Source organism: Python bivittatus, unplaced genomic scaffold (assembly GCF_059951505.1).
Source record: "Python bivittatus isolate LINGU-HERP-01145 unplaced genomic scaffold, Pbiv_v1 ctg000610_np1212, whole genome shotgun sequence".
Lineage (NCBI taxonomy): Eukaryota > Metazoa > Chordata > Lepidosauria > Squamata > Pythonidae > Python > Python bivittatus.
The window spans coordinates 43385330-43401206 of record NW_028277088.1 but is presented as its reverse complement, the minus strand read 5'-3'; the positions used below and the strand labels follow the sequence as shown (position 1 = coordinate 43401206).

At 39.3% G+C, this 15877-nt stretch overlaps 1 protein-coding gene across 4 annotated transcripts in view; it reads left to right on the top strand.

Annotated features, from left to right (window-relative positions):
- The window catches only part of NPHP3 (nephrocystin 3), a 48413-nt gene that overhangs the window by 25126 nt on the left and 7410 nt on the right, over window positions 1–15877 (top strand). For 3 of the 4 annotated variants that reach the window (XM_088150902.1, XM_088150901.1, XM_025173911.2), the window contains 10 exons: window positions 3609–3644; window positions 4350–4488; window positions 5334–5498; window positions 6336–6433; window positions 7210–7332; window positions 9273–9462; window positions 9778–10019; window positions 10986–11061; window positions 12030–12157; window positions 14550–14790. In XM_088150902.1, coding sequence (XP_088007028.1) covers window positions 3609–3644; window positions 4350–4488; window positions 5334–5498; window positions 6336–6433; window positions 7210–7332; window positions 9273–9462; window positions 9778–10019; window positions 10986–11061; window positions 12030–12157; window positions 14550–14790 — 1438 coding nt within the window. The remainder of the gene's footprint in view (window positions 1–3608; window positions 3645–4349; window positions 4489–5333; window positions 5499–6335; window positions 6434–7209; window positions 7333–9272; window positions 9463–9777; window positions 10020–10985; window positions 11062–12029; window positions 12158–14549; window positions 14791–15877) is intronic. The other variant, XM_007421731.4, reaches the window with a different exon arrangement.

Below are 15877 nucleotides of genomic sequence, written 5' to 3'. Positions count from 1 at the left end.
GTGCCCTCCTAGGGGCATTAAGAACTGTCCGCGCTGCCGCATTCTGCACCAGCTGTAGCTTCCGGATACTCTTCAAGGGTAGCCCCATGTAGAGCGCATTACAGTAGTCCAACCCAGAGGTGACCAGGGCATGAGTGACCGTGCGGAGGTCCCCCTGATCCAGGAAGGGGCGTAACTGCCGCACGACACGAAGTCGTGCAAAGGCCCTCCTGGCCACGACTGCCACCTGCTCTTCGAGCAGGAGTTGTGAGTCCAGGAGAACCCCCAAATTACGCACAGGGTCTGTCTAGGGTAGTGCAACCCCGTCAAGAACCAAAGATGACAAAGTCCTAGATCTTGAGGCTCCCCGTATCCACAGCCACTCCGTCTTACCAGGGTTCAGCTGAAGCCTGTTGTCCCCCATCCAGGCCCCCACAGCCTCCAGGCACCGCGAAAGGGTAGTCACAGCATCACTTAAGGCACCTGGGATGGAGATGTATAGTTGGGTATCATCAGCATACTGATGATACCTCACTCCCTGGCGCCGGATGATCTCACCCAGCAGCTTCATGTAGATATTAAATAGGAGCGGTGAAAGCACTGACCCCTGTGGCACCCCACACAGTAGGGGCTGGGGGCTGGACCTCTCGCTCCCTATCAACACCGATTGGGTTCGGCCTTGGAGAAAGGAGCTGAACCAGCACAGCATTGTGCCACCCAACCCCAACTCCTGCAGCCGACCCAAAAGGATACCATGGTCGATGGTATCGAAAGCCGCCAAGAGGTCAAGAAGAGCAAGGATGGATGCACTACCCCCATCCCGCTCTCGGCAGAGATAATCTAAAAGTGCGACCGATGCTGTTTCTGTCCCATAACCAGGCCTGAATCCTGACTGATAGCGGTCCAGATAATCCGTTTCCTCCAGGATCCTCTGAAGCTGCCGCGCGACCACCTTTTCTACCACCTTCCCTAAAAAGGGGAGGTGGGAGACTGGATGAAATTTGTCCAGGAGGGTGGGGTCTAGCGACGGTTTCTTGAGGAGAGGGCGGACCAAAGCCTCTTTGAAAGGCTTCGGGAACACCCCCTCCTGCAAGGATGAATTAACCACCGCCAGGACCCACCCTAAGGTCACCTCCTTGGTAGATCTAACTAACCAGGAGGGACACGGATCTAAATCACAGGTGGTCGCGCTGACAGCCCCGAGGACCCTGTCCACTTCCTCAGGGACAACAGGATCAAACCGCTCCCAGATAACTGGGCAAGAACGCTCCCTGGGCAACTCTTCTGGACCTACTCCATGCTTGGCTTCCAACTGAGAGCAGATCTGAGCAATTTTATCCATCAGGTGTTCAGCAAATTCCTCTGCACGACCCTGCAAGCAGTCCTCCGCCCCCCCTTTTCCCAGGAGGGCCCGGGTGACCCTAAACAGGGCTGCAGGGCGACACTCTGAGGATGCAATAAGAGCGGAGAAATATTGATGTTTCGCTGCCCTTACCGCCACTAGGTAGGGCTTAATAGCCGCTCTAACCTGTGTTCAGTCTGATTCGTCCCAAGTTTTCCGCCAGCGGCGCTCTAGCCGTCTCTTAGCCCTTTTCAGCTCCCTCAACTCCTCCGTGAACCACGGGGAGCGCCGGGAGTGATGGGCCAAGAGAGGACGCACAGGCGCGATCCTAATAGATTATTATAATAATCTAGTCCTCGATGGCTTTTAAATTCAAGCTCTATGATTTGTAAAATGCTTTTTTTAAAAAAAGAAGAGAGTCTCTAATTTGGAAATTAAATGTTACAATAAAACTTTGATTTAATGGATCTCAGTTTAGAGTTTAGATTTGATTGTTACAACTTGTGGGCTTTGAGGTTTGTCCAAATTGTGGGCAATAATGGACCCTGCCTGAGCAAAATGGGATGATGGGGGTATCATTCAACACAACTGGAAGGTGGTAACCTGCTCCTGGTGACCCCAAGTGCTGCATGGCTACCATTGCTTAGCAACATGGTTTCTGCACCTAACAGCTGCAGCGAAGGCACCTGCATCATGGTTGACTCCTACTTTCTTTCCCTCTGCCTCTCTTCCTCATTGCCATTGCCATTGCCATTCCCACTGCTGCATCAGCTGGCACAAAGTCCAAGTGTGTTTTGGGGCTCAAAAAATCCCATCCATCATTTAACGATCATTAGGCTTTAACAGGCAGCCCTTGATTAGGCCATTGAATCAAGGGTTTACAGTATTTATCACATAAGATGTTTTCTTTGCAAAAGATTCTTATATGCAGTATTTTTAACTAGAGGCACATTTCCCCCTCTTTATTTGCTTGTTTTATTCCTCACTGTGAAAGATCTTGACAGTCAAAAGTTTGCAACTTAATTTCATGCTGTTAAAGAACATAGACTGCAATTTAGGCAATCTGTTGTTTTTCACAACTGTTTTGATAATTGGTTGTTAGATTGATCTCCTTTATTGTTATTTACTGTAGTTTTAAAAGGTTTACAGCTATGGTGCCAACCAGGTCATAACTTGTAGAATTATTTGGGAAGTACTGTCTCACTTATACTGTAGATAAGCCTTCCCCAGCTGATGTTCTCCACATGTGGTAAGACCACAACTCCAAGGAAAAAATGTAGAGAACTGATTTCTTCCCCTCTCAGGATCTTTGTCCCATTTGGGCATAATCACCACAGAAGGCAACAGTACACAGTACAACAATAGCAAACGTTTATTGAATCAAAACCTGAACACCATTGTCCCCTTTATCAGTTCCAGCATGACTAATTTGAGGTACACATTGCTGATCAACAGTTTTCCCAACTAATGTATGCAGAGAAGTATCTACATTAGGAATTGGATAATTACCAAAAGCTGTTTTATTTCTTGATTCCAGAAATATTTCCCAGTGTGAAAAAGAAATAGCAGGCAAAAAGCAGCAAACAAAATAGCAAAATAGTTAAGAGAAGCTCTTAACGCACCACATGCACACCCTTATAAACTTCAATTACTCCTATTTTATAACCTAAACATATTGGACTAGCTGGTTTTCATCAGTCTTGTCATGGAATATTGTTATAGTTTAGCAGACAGTTTGCAGAGAAATCTAGCTGTCCTTGTGCAGCTTTTGATCATGGAAATTCACGTCCTAACTCTTGGTACTTTTATCAGTCATATGTTGATCTTCTCCTGACATTGTTGTGTTAGTCCATCTTAGTATGATGTTACATTTCCATGCAGCTATGCAATCAGAATGGATTGTATGTAGATCGAATATTCATCATACAGTCATTCATCATGATCACTAGCAAAGGTTACTTGCTGGGCAAGTCTGCAAAGAGATTATATCCCATTCAAACATGGATCCTCCCTGGCTCAGCTAGCTTTTGGTTCCCAAAGTGCCCTTCTAATAAGCTGAGTGACTGCTTCTGTATATTCAGTTGTATCATAACATTCTATCTGAAGCAGAATATTGGTTAGGATTATGCTAAATAATAAAGATCTGTTTGGGCTTACCATATTGTATGCATCTAGCCAATTATGGTTGATATAGCAAACCATGGTTAAAACCTTGCCTTAGACTGATATATGGACTCAACCGTTGTAAATATAAGCATTGGAATAAACACCCTACCTTTATCCCTAGGTCAACCTGCCCTCTGTTGCATTATGGAATATATAGGTAATTTGCTTGACACCACTGTTATGTCATATGTGGCAGTAGCTTCTGCTGGTTTAATGAGCCACATTAGCTTTCTCTAACCTGTTACCCTTCTGATGTGCCCTGGGTCTCAAACCTTCTGGCTGACACTATATTGGAGAAAGCTGACCCCACATTATGAGTGAAGTCATGGGGTCTGTATAACTCCACAGACTATGACTTAGCACAAGCACAAAAGCTGTAACCTTTAATAAGCATCAATCCCTCTCACTATAAAACATTCACTGCACAGAAGTTTATTAACAGTTTTTATTTGTATAATATTTATATTGGAACCTGCTTTGCTTTAGCTTACCTAACTTTAGGCATCTTTTGTGTTAGTAAATTTAAGTGTTTTATTTAGACTTAGTTACTGTATAGTTCTTTCCCTGAAGGATTTCTGCTCGATGGTTTGCCACGTAAATGTTATGACTGATAAAACATATCTTGCAGGCAAATTATTTGCCTAAAAGCATAGTCATCTTTTCATCTCTTTTTTTCCTCTTTCTCCTCCTTGTTAACAAAATGTGGCATTCATCAGCAGATGCTCTTATGTATTAACATTTGAGCTTTAGTTATATAGATGTATAGCAATTGTGAAGGTTCGTGATTTTAAATACTTAGCTATTTCAAGTGAAATTCGAATTTATTGTATATTATCCTTTTAAAACCTTTTATGTCCTTCAGAACTAGAAGCACAGAAGATATTGATGTACTCCTTCAGAAGTGTTTCCAGTGCCAGGATGTCATGGCTCTTTACAAGCTAGTTCTGAGATCAATTGAAGAGTCCTTGAAAAGTGAAAAAGAGAAAAGTCTCATGAAGCAGGCAAGTTTGCAAGGTTGATGGAACTTTCTTTGCAGTAGCACATATAATGTTATGGTTATGGCATTTCATTTAGCACAGTGTTTTTCAAACTTGGCAACTTTAAGATGTGTGGACTTCAACTCCCAGAACCCTAGCTAGCATGCTTATACTAAATCAGTTTGAAAAACACTGATTTAATATATGGATAATGAAAGGCAAGTGAGTTCAGTTTTTCACTCCTCTAATAAGATGGGAGACTGATAGTTTCCCCTGTTCCCCAGGAGTCATTGGTATACTTTCATTAACATTTTCCAGGCAATTGGACTCGGTAATTTAAATGTCCCCTTTGAACTCTAATTCCGTGGTCACCAAAATTCCTTGGTCTAACATCTGTCTTTCAAAACAGTTTATAATTGTTTCATTATAAACTCTTGTAGAAGACTCATGTTGAAAAATTGATGTTATTTTTTTTAAAAAATTGCTTGCCTGTGTGAACCTATTACTTATTTATTTAGAAAAGTATATGGCCATCCATCTCACATGAATAACTGGGCAGCCAACAACCAATCTAGAAGAAAAATAGTATAATAAAAACTCTAAAAACAAAACAAAAATACAATTAAATAAGCCCTTTGTGTATTATGCAAAGGAAAGTATTAGGATACTTTGATTTTGATGTCCATATAGATGATTTTTCTGTGACGGGGAACCCAATAAAGAAAAAAGTCACATATACAGATAAATGTCGTTTAGTCCTAAAGCATCTACTGATTTTGTTAATGGTGCTGTGTTATCTGTCTTGGTGGCAGATTCAATAAGGAATTCATGATAAATACTTTAAAATTGTCCATGTGTTTGTTCTGTAGATTCTGTGCCTCATCAGTGTTAGTCACAATGGAGTCAGTGAATCAGAACTGATGGGACTCTGCCCTGAACTATCGTGGGAAATCCTGGCCTCCTTAATGTACAATATGCACAAGATGTGCATTTTGACATATAGATGTGGCTTATTAAGCTTTCAGCACTTTCAGGTATTTTGGCAAAGAAATTAGTCACTTAATTAACTTACCGTATCTACTGTATCTACTCATCTGCTAGTTTCTGCTAATGTTTAGGATAGATTTTTTTAAAGCTTAGAAATAACTGAATAAAAGGCAAAGTCAATTAATATATTGCTTTTAATACAATGTCTACAATTTTTATTTGCAAGATTTCTGCTGTTTCCTTGTTCTTAAGAAAACAAATTATATTATCCAGTACTGATGGGAAATCTGTCACACATCTACAGTCACACAGCAGGCAAGAAATGGCAAATTCCTAAAGTAAAATTCCTTACAAATTTTTGCTTTAGTAGCCTAGCATTTCTAATTATGCATGTATAAGGCTGGAGTTTTCTTTTACTTCCTGGGAAGTGACTTGCTGACTATCGTTTATGATACACATTTGAGAGAGAAACTTACACGGATTCAATCCTGCAGGGTTGGTGCGCTCTGGGTTCCTTTGATTAAACAGTGTCATCTACTGGGACTCCAGAAGCACACCTTCTCTGTAGCAGTGGTTGCCTCTGGAATGAGGTCCCCTCCCCAGATCCGGATGGTCCCCACTCTGCTGTTGTTTAGAAGAGTCATAAAGACCTGGCTCTTCACCCAGGCCTTTGGCAGGGCAGAGTGAGACCCCTCACTTCATTGTGCTTGCCATCTTTTATCTTTATCTTTTCTCCTTTATTGATTTTATTGTAATTTCTTTGTTTGATTGTTGGGAGCCGCCCAGAGTCTTTGAGAGTCGGGTAGCATACAAGTTTATTGAGTTATTGTTGTTGTCATTTGTTGTTGTTGTTATTACACAGTAGAGTTGATGTCCCTTTTTAGGCTTGGGAAATAGTGAAAGTGGAATATATGGAAGGAAGTCAGAATGGTTTTGCCTCTTACAGAGAAAAACTAATAGACTACTTTACCAGGCAACTGAGGTGAGCTTTTCAGATTATGAGATACAGAAATGATTTAATGAATATTTAAATTATTAATAAATGTTGAAGGTAGCTTTTGTTATAATCATCTTGTTGTCAGCAGTATCTGTCATCAGAAAATACATACATCCCAGACTTTGGTATCCATGGTAAATGGCATCACATAAGTCACAATTTTGGGCATGTTTTTGTGTATTTTAAGCATGTAGAAATGGCAGATGGGTTTTTACCCATACATGTTTTTTCACATTCTCATTATCTGCAGTTTCATTATCTGTGGCTATTTGCTGAAAAGAATACCTGCAGATGATAAAGACTACCAGTATTATGTGATTGTCCTACATATTGCACACTATGTTATTGTACTTTAAATATTATATAGTAGGGCAGCTAAAGGATTAAAGTATAACTCAGGAATTCCATATTTCAAATCTCATTTCCATCACTGACTCATTTTAGTAGAATTTTCTCTGAGATACTCTAGTTCCCCAGGCAGTAAATTCCTCCCTCATTTCTGGTTGTCTCCTTTTGTACCATAGCTCTGTGTACAGCTACAGAAGAACATTTTTTATTTTATTTTCTCTGATCTTTTTTACTTTATCACTACAAATTTAAACACATTTCATTAGACATTATAGGTAGAAATGTCAGATACATATTTTATGTTCAAAGAAATGATTTTGCAAAATAGTATTATAATTCTAGCTGTAACTTAGATAATTATTCTCCTTCCCTTGCAATTTGCTTTCTCGCCTGTTCCATTACAATCACCTTAGTGAAGAAAGAGTGACTTGGAGGAGTGCAGATGAATTGCCCTGGTTGTTCCAGCAACAAGGGGACAAGCAGAAGTTACATAAATGCTTGCTGAATCTCTTTGTATCCCAGAATCTTTATAAAAGGTAAGGACACAGTATTTAGACTATGGTTTTGTTGTAGGTTTCTGGTCTCGAGATTTGTTTTTGAATAAATGTGGAATTCTGTTGAGTGAAATAACAAATGGTACAGCTCTGTAGTTATGCATTTCGGTTATTCAGAGCAAGAAACTAGTAAAAGAATTCTTCCCAAATCAATGTGAATAGCAACAGAGGTTTTGGTATACTTTTTCCTTATTACAGTTCAGAGGTTCTGTCTTACTATCCTTTTAGCCCTGTCAGGCACTTTTGTTTTAAACTGGAGAGAGGAATAAAAAGCTCTCTGTTCTATATTTGTGATCAAATATCTAAAGTGCACAGAGGGGAGATAGTTTGCTGAAAGAACTATACAAGAGGTAGGCAACCTGGAGCCCTCTTAATGATTTGGACCTCAATTCCTATTAGCTACAGCCACCATAGTAACTGAGAGTGGGTTGTGGGAACTGCAGTTCAAACTATCTGGAGGGCAGAGATTGTTGATATCTGCTATTTATAGTGGGGCAGTGGGTGGCAAAGATAAAGATTGTTTGCTTTAGTTTTGGTTTATCTTGGCTCTATGTCTGTGTTGCTGCTCCTTCATCCTTTTGCTTAACTAGGGAAGAAGTTTAGTTCAGTGTACAAAGCGTGTTCTTTTTATGGAGGAAATGTCAGTTTCAGTCCCAGGAAACTGCAGTTTAAAAAAGCCTAGGGAGGAGAGATGGACACTGCTGTCCTTTGGGATGGATAGCTTATCTGGGTAATTCAATATATTCATATATGCATGTGATCCAAAATATATACATTTGTTAATTCTGGCTTCAGGATGGGTTGAATTAAGCTTTCAGGATGGGTTGAATCAAGCAATAAGGGCAAGAGCTCCCATTCAGATTTATAAAAGCTTTAAGATATAAACAGCAGGAAAAGGGGGGGGGATGGGGATGTGATAGGGATGGCTAGGTTTTGTTTATTTCATTTGTATGGATATTAAAAGTATTTATACACTCATCTGTTGGAAATACTTCTCAAGAAATCGTATACATAAAAAGAGCCCCAGAAACTGCTGTAATTTCAGAATTTATAATTTTACATGTTGAAAACATTGTAAAGTCAAAGAGTTCTAACCTTGGAACCAATCCATTCTGAGTATAGAAGAAATAATCTGACCTCAAAACATAATGTTCTGATTAGGAAAACACGTTTCAAGATTGGATTGCTTTTGTAAGTTTGAACAGATCAGAACAGGATGGTCTGAGTTCAGAAAATTTCTATTGCAAAATATATTGGATTATGGATGTTGGTTCCTTGTTGATGTATGTCTTTTTAATTTGCCATAAAATATTTTATGTTTACCATAGTTTTCGGGGGGGGCTATTTGATACATACTGCCTGGGGTCATGATTACACAAATTAGCTGGCTGTAAAAGTCTTCTAAATATATATATTATTATAAATATATTAAAGAAATGTTTTATGAATTTCTACTTATGCTCTTTGGAGTATGCTTCTACATTGCTAGAAAGTGTTTAAATTGATGTTATTGTTAGGAGCGTGATTTCCTAGCAGGGTAATGCAGCTCTGTAGGAAGGAGAGCCACTATTCTGACCACTAACTTTCCAAATTGAATGCTAGCCATTTCAACAGCAGTATGGCAGGCATAGATTACAAGATGTAGAGGCGCCTGTTGAAAAACTTTGTATTTCAGCTCCTTTACAAAATTGTAATGATGCTTATTTATTCGGGGCTTTTTGTATCACCAGCTTGGTTCAGGCATTGCCCTGACTAATTTTTTTAAACTAGGAGCAACTTATTGTGGTCCAGTTCAGCTCATATAAAGCTGTGTAGCTCAACATACTGAGCTAAATCATCAATGTTATGGCTTCACACAATATATTAACCTGACTAATAAGATTCCTTGGAACATTTTAATGAATTATACTTACTGCTTATAGGGGACATTTTGCAGAACTTCTCAGCTACTGGCAGCTTCTTGGGAAAGACAAAAGCTCCATGGCAGTAGAATATTTTAGTTCTCTGAAGTTATATGAGAAAAGCTGTGAAGGAGAAGAAAGCATGATCTGTCTGGCTGATCTTTATGAGACTCTGGGACGATTTCTTAAAGACTTGGGTCTTCTCAGTCAGGTAAGTATCTCTCCAGAAAAGAAGACACATTCAAATCTCTGTGTTTTTTCAGAGGCAGGTGTAGAGTCAGATTTCTGGGGAAACTTGAGTTTTAGGTTGAACAACTTTACTCTTTCTTTTAAACAAATTTCCCACTTTTCATAGTTATGGAGATTTGACAGTAGGTGTAAGATATGTGTAAAAGTTGAGCAATAAGTTTTATCTCATATTGTCATTTTTACTGAATTGAACTACTTTGCATAGAATTATGCCAAGGACCATTTTTTTGTGTTACTGCCTATCCTTTTCTAAAAAGAAAACCCACCTTCTTTATAGGCAATTGCTCCATTGCAGCGCTCCCTGGAGATTCGAGAGACTGCCCTTGATCCTGATCATCCCAGAGTGGCCCAGTCACTTCATCAGTTAGCTAGTGTCTATGTGCAATGGAAGAAATATGGCAATGCTGAACAATTATATAAGCAAGCTCTTGAAATCTCTGAAAATGCTTATGGATCTGATCATCTCAGGATTGCTCGTGAACTTGATGCTCTTGCAACATTATATCAGAAACAGAACAAGTAAGGAAAAGCCATGTCCTATCCACCTTTCCCTTCCCCCCCATGCCCCCTTTTTAACAAATATCTTCTTGGGGGAGATGCTAGACTTTTCTTGGTATTGAAATGGCAAAGCAGTTGGGTTTGAGAACATTGGGGGAATAGGCAGGGAATGAAATTGTTGAAGATGAGGAATGGGTTTTAATTATTAGTAAATAGTTAACTATTGTAAATGTATCTTATGGAAACTTGGGAGAAAAATTAGGGACAACAGGAAAGTAATACAGTATAAAGTAGACTGTTTTATTGGTATTACAATATTTCTTAGTTTATGTGTTATCTGCTTCATTCATTCTGTGAATCACTATAGCTAATGTTTTGAAATAACATTTTAAGGAATTGTTTCAAGTTGGTTTCATCTTGGCTTATCTCAAAAAACTAAGTAGATTTGGACCTGGTTAATACATTGATGGAAGGCCACCAGGAAATATAAAAACTCATAGGCTACACTAGGAAGTAAAAAAAAAAAAAAAACTTGGAAGAAAGCAGTGGAAACCACTTATATCCCGTTGCCAAGGAAATAATAGATTAGTTCATGGAATCATCAGAATTCAAGTTTGACTTGAAGGACACAGTTAAACAATAACTGTGTTATTCACATGAAAGCTACATATTGACCTGGGCATCTGCATTGTACCAGATTTCTGTGAGCTATCTAATAAGAGAAGAAATGAAAGCAGAAAACAGAAAAGTGAAAGCAGAAATCAGGAAAAAGTTTAAATCTGTATATGTTTATGCCTGCAGTAATATTCTAGATGAAGAGTTATACTGTATAGGCAGGATTAGGGTTAGGGTTAGGGTCTCCATCTGTTGGCCTTTGCTGGAACCCGCCCCCCTATACCCTGAGAAATTATGATCTTCTAAATATATTCTGCTACTAAAACTTATGTTGATCTACCAGTGTTATTGGTAACTGAATCTTCATTTTAGATTTGAACAAGCTGAACATCTTAGGAAGAAATCCTTCAAAATTCAGCAAAAAGCTGCAAGGCGGAAGGGCAGCCTGGTAAATACATGTGACTTCATCTTGTTGTTTTAAATGTTTTTACATAAGCAATGATTGTTGACTTGAGACACCATTTTTTAGAAAAATGGCAACAGTTGTTCTTAGATTGGATTGGCATTCTTGTTAGCGTGGATTCATTTCCAAGGCTTTTGGCAGTTGTGATAAATTGATTCAGATGTCATTTATGAACATATTTTGTAAGCTTTATATCACATTTGGCTTATATAAAATTTCCTACCAAAATAGATTGTTTCAGTTCAGGAAACAAGAACTGAAAACAAAGAAAAGGTGAAAGTACAGATAAATGAAATTCAAAAACTGAGTATATAAAAATGAGTAAATTGTATACGTAAAGATCTGTCAGAACATTTTATACAGTATAGTGTATTGCTGAAAATAATATTATGAACTAGTGTTTTCCACGGTTGATCTTGTTATTTGGCCTTTCTGAATCTTCAGATATGTTTGACATCAATTCCCATAACTCAGCATAATCTTTGAAATCAGCTACCTTGTTCCTGATGAATACATTGCTTTCTCTTCTTTTTGCTCAAAAAGTCGATATTTTAAAAATCACAAATATTTCCATAATTCTGAAAAAAAATATCTAGTAGTGCTCTCCTTCCTACTTCTTATTTGTCTCTCTCCCTTTGTTTTGTTTTTTAAGATGGCGGATTTTTCAAGCAAATATTCTTTTTGTCTGTCTGTCTATCTATCTGTCTGTCTGTCTGGATAGGTAATTCTTGAGATATCTTTATACGCTTTACAATCTAGTTTTAAGCTTCCATTTTCCTTGCTTTAAACTATAGTATTAAACTGGAGAGGACCTATTACAGTTAGTAAAGCATGTACTTTGCCTGCAGAACAAGCCATATTCAGATTCTGCCATGGATTCTGCAGCTTGACTCCAAGCATGTTTCCCCTTAGGCTTATCCACTGGACTTTAGAATTTGTTTGTTTGTTTTTAGTATGGATTTGCTCTTCTTCGCCAACGAGCACTGCAGCTGGAAGAGCTGACTTTGAGCAAAGATACCTCAGATAATGCTCGAACACTTAATGAGCTTGGAGTTCTCTACTATCTTCAGAATAATCTGGAGTAAGTAATAATTAGGTGACAACCAATATATCTTAAGCTGAAGGGTTGTTTGCAAGCTATCATTACCCCTAGTCAGAATTGTAGCGTTAATTCTGTGCAGGTGTTCCATTTCTGGAAATAGTTATATTGAATAGTTTCTTAATAGGTATACTGTATCAACTCAAATGCATATAATATCCATTTGTCAGTGCATTTCAAATGAATATTTTCCACCAGCTTAGAAGATAGCAGAATGGATGTAATTAAAATGCATGGCCTTCTTATCTGCACGAACTTGCTACTTTTGTAGTAAAAAACATGAAATGTTGAGTTGATCAAAGCCTCAAAGGACTTTTATTTGCTGATATAAAGTATGACATTAAAGCCAGCTTTATTCTTATGCAGGCCACATAATGTCCTATATAGTATGAATTCAAAATATTTTGGCCAGTCCCATCTTCTAGATGACTCCAGAACTGGAGTTCAGACATGTTATGTTCAGTATATGCAGTGTTGAAATCACTTGTGATTTTGATGGGATCCTATGCATACATAATGTGACATTCATCAGGCGGCTATGAGGTGGACTCAGAGCTACTGCAGTACTGATCCCATCATAGATTCTGTATTGCTTTCATGGAGATTCCCCTTTGGTTTTTGCAACTGAGTCTCTTCTCTCTTTCTGATTTTTAATAAAACATGAAGTTCCACAAGATTTTAGTTGACAAAAATTCTGGATGCAATTGGGTCATAATCATGGGTATTGCTCTGCCTGTAGATTCCTGGTTTGCACATGAAAGTGTGTATTTAAGAACTGTGAGTATTCATCACCTGTACAACAAAATACTTTGTTTGAATTATGATTATGCAGAATCTTACTTCTTCTTCTGATAAGAAAATCTTAAGAATTGGCCAAGCAGTCCAGATCCCTAGCTGTAATGCATAAAACAGGGAAGTAACCAGTTTTTATAAATAAACCACACTTGTCTCAATTCATACAAATGCTAAATTAGAAAGATTGGTTTACTAACAATAATGGTCAGGTACATACAACATACTAAGTCAAAACCAAACATAACAACAGGCTGTGCGAATTTCTAAGAATACAATATCTTCCAGCTGGAATGTGATGTGACCTAATTATTGTCTTGAATGCAGCTTTGTTGATATCCAAAGGTGAGGCTGGCCTCATCATTGTTGACCTTCCGGAAATCCCTTAAGACTTGGCTATGCCAGCAGGCCTGGGGACTCTAGGGGACGGGAGAATTAGTGAGATGGCTCCCTTATTTTTAACTTCCTTTTATTCTCTGTTTTATTTTGTTTTATATATTTTTAATGTATTTTACTGTTTTCAGCTTTGTTGTATGCTGCCCAGAGTGTTCTATGGTGAGATGGGCAGCTGTATAAATTGATTTAATAAATAAATAAATCCAGTCATGTTTTGGGGATGACGGCTGGCCTGGCCTGCATCACCAAGACCTGGTTGGGCACTGAAGGGGGAGTTCTGCTCTCTGAAATGTATCCTCCTAGGTTTCAAGTGTGGCGTCAGCTGTGACTTCAGGGCAGGGGTGGTGGTATGACTGTTGTTATTCGCAAGTTTCTGGTGGCTTCTAGGGGCCCTGCGCCAGACATCAATGGATGTGAGACCCTCTTTGTGAGGCTGGGCCTTAGGGATCAGTAGGGGGTGCTGCTCACCTTCCTCACTTCAGAGTGCCCTTGTAGACCACTCAGAAGCCACGAGTAGTCCAGAATGCAGCAGTGTGGACAGAGCTGGGCCCTTTTAGGTTTGCCCATGTTACATCCTGCTTGTGTGAACTTCATTGGCTCCCAGTTTCCTTTGGGTGCAATTAAAGGTACTGGTTATCACCTTTAAAGCCTTACATGACATGGGACCAGGTTATTTGTGGGACCACCTCTCCCTGAGAGTATCTGCCCATCCTACCACAACAGATAGGGTAAACACACTCCAGGTCTCTTCCCTGAAATGTTGCCATCTAGTGGGACCTTGGAACCATGCTTTTTCTGTGGCTGCCCCTACCTTGTGGAACATCCTCCCCCCAGTGATCTGACAGGCCCCCCACCCTTTTAGCTTTCTGGAAGAGCATCAAGATCTGGCTTTTTATCCAACCAGCTTTGGATGATTGTTGGGACATCCTAGGGGATGGCTGAAGTGCCAAGTTTTAGTTTTTTTTAATGGTTTCATTCTTGTTGTGAGCCGCCCAGAGTTGTCCTTTATGATGGGTGGCCATACAAATCTTTTAAAATAAATGAATGACCAATAAGTTGCAGTTATAACTAGCTTGACTTCAGGAGATGAAGATTTTCATTAAAGTAGATGAACAAGCCTTCTGTTTGTTAGTGTGCCATTGCCATTACCATATACGCTGATATTTATCTCTTACCTGGCTGATAGGACAGCAGAGCTTTTCTTGAAACGCTCTCTGGAAATGAGAGAACGGGTTCTTGGGCCCAGTCACCCTGATTGTGCCCAGTCACTGAACAATTTAGCAGCTCTCAACAATGAAAAGAAGAACTATGACAAGGCAGAGGAATTGTATGAGCGAGCATTGAACATCAGGAGAAGAGCATTAGCACCTGACCACCCTTCTCTGGCTTACACTGTGAAACATCTGTCTGTGCTCTACAAAAAGCTGGTAAGCATTGATGCCTAACTCTCCAGGTAGTTTAGAATACAGTGCCAAAATCCCTGACCATTGATCATCACTGGCTTGGACTATGGGAGTTAGTGTCTCAAGCTGGAAAGCAAGAAGTTACCTATCTCTGGTTATGTACTTCTGTGCATTATGTTTGCAGAAGAGTTCAGATTGAAAAGCACTTTATTTCAGAAAGATTACTCATTATCCTTCTCCAGGACTATGAAAGGAGTACATGCACACTCTCTCTCTGAGTCCATGTAGGTTTATAAGTGTGTGTCTGTTTTTGTGTCTGTGTGTGCACCTATAAAGATAAACATGTACACATAAAACTGAATGAATTGGTTTAGTTGTAAAATTTAGATTTTCTTAACACAAAATTTTAATTAGATTGTGTGGGTCTGCCCAAAACAGGAAAATATGTTTTATTTTGAGCTTGAAATAAAACAACACACCCCAAAAGCTCTGTTGAACTGTTTCAAATTGACCATGGCTCAACAGGAAAAGTGATTTGTTTTTGGTGTTCTGAGAATTTCAGTAATGGGAAATAGTGGGAACTCAAAAGAAGCCTCTTGAGCTACAGAAGTACAGACAACCACTAGACATGGCAACAAAGCGGTACAGAAACTGATTCTTTGCTGCTTTTTTAAACTATGATTTTTGGAGCCCAGGTGTGTGATAGCCCTAATCTAACCTCCCTTGAACTCTTCCTTTTTTGGCTGCTAATGTGTTATCTTTGGTTTTGGCCTTTCCCTCCCTCCCTCTTCTCACCTTCATTATAATTGGATGTACAAGAGGCACAGCTTGTGGCAGGGTTTTCTTGCAAAAGACAACTAGGATAGTGATCCTGATACCTGGATCACTTGTAACTTGGCTATAATAGTGACAAGACCCTTTGTTGGCAGCAAGTCTGTCATGAAATAAGGTCCAGGCAATTCCAAGAGAAACAAAAATCCAAAGCCTTCCTTTTCCCATGAATCCCCACATTGCTGGGAAGCACAGTTGGTAAAAATTCCATCACTACAGTGGTACCTCGGTTCACGAACGCTTCTGTTCATGACCAATTCGGGTCACGAACAGCTCCATT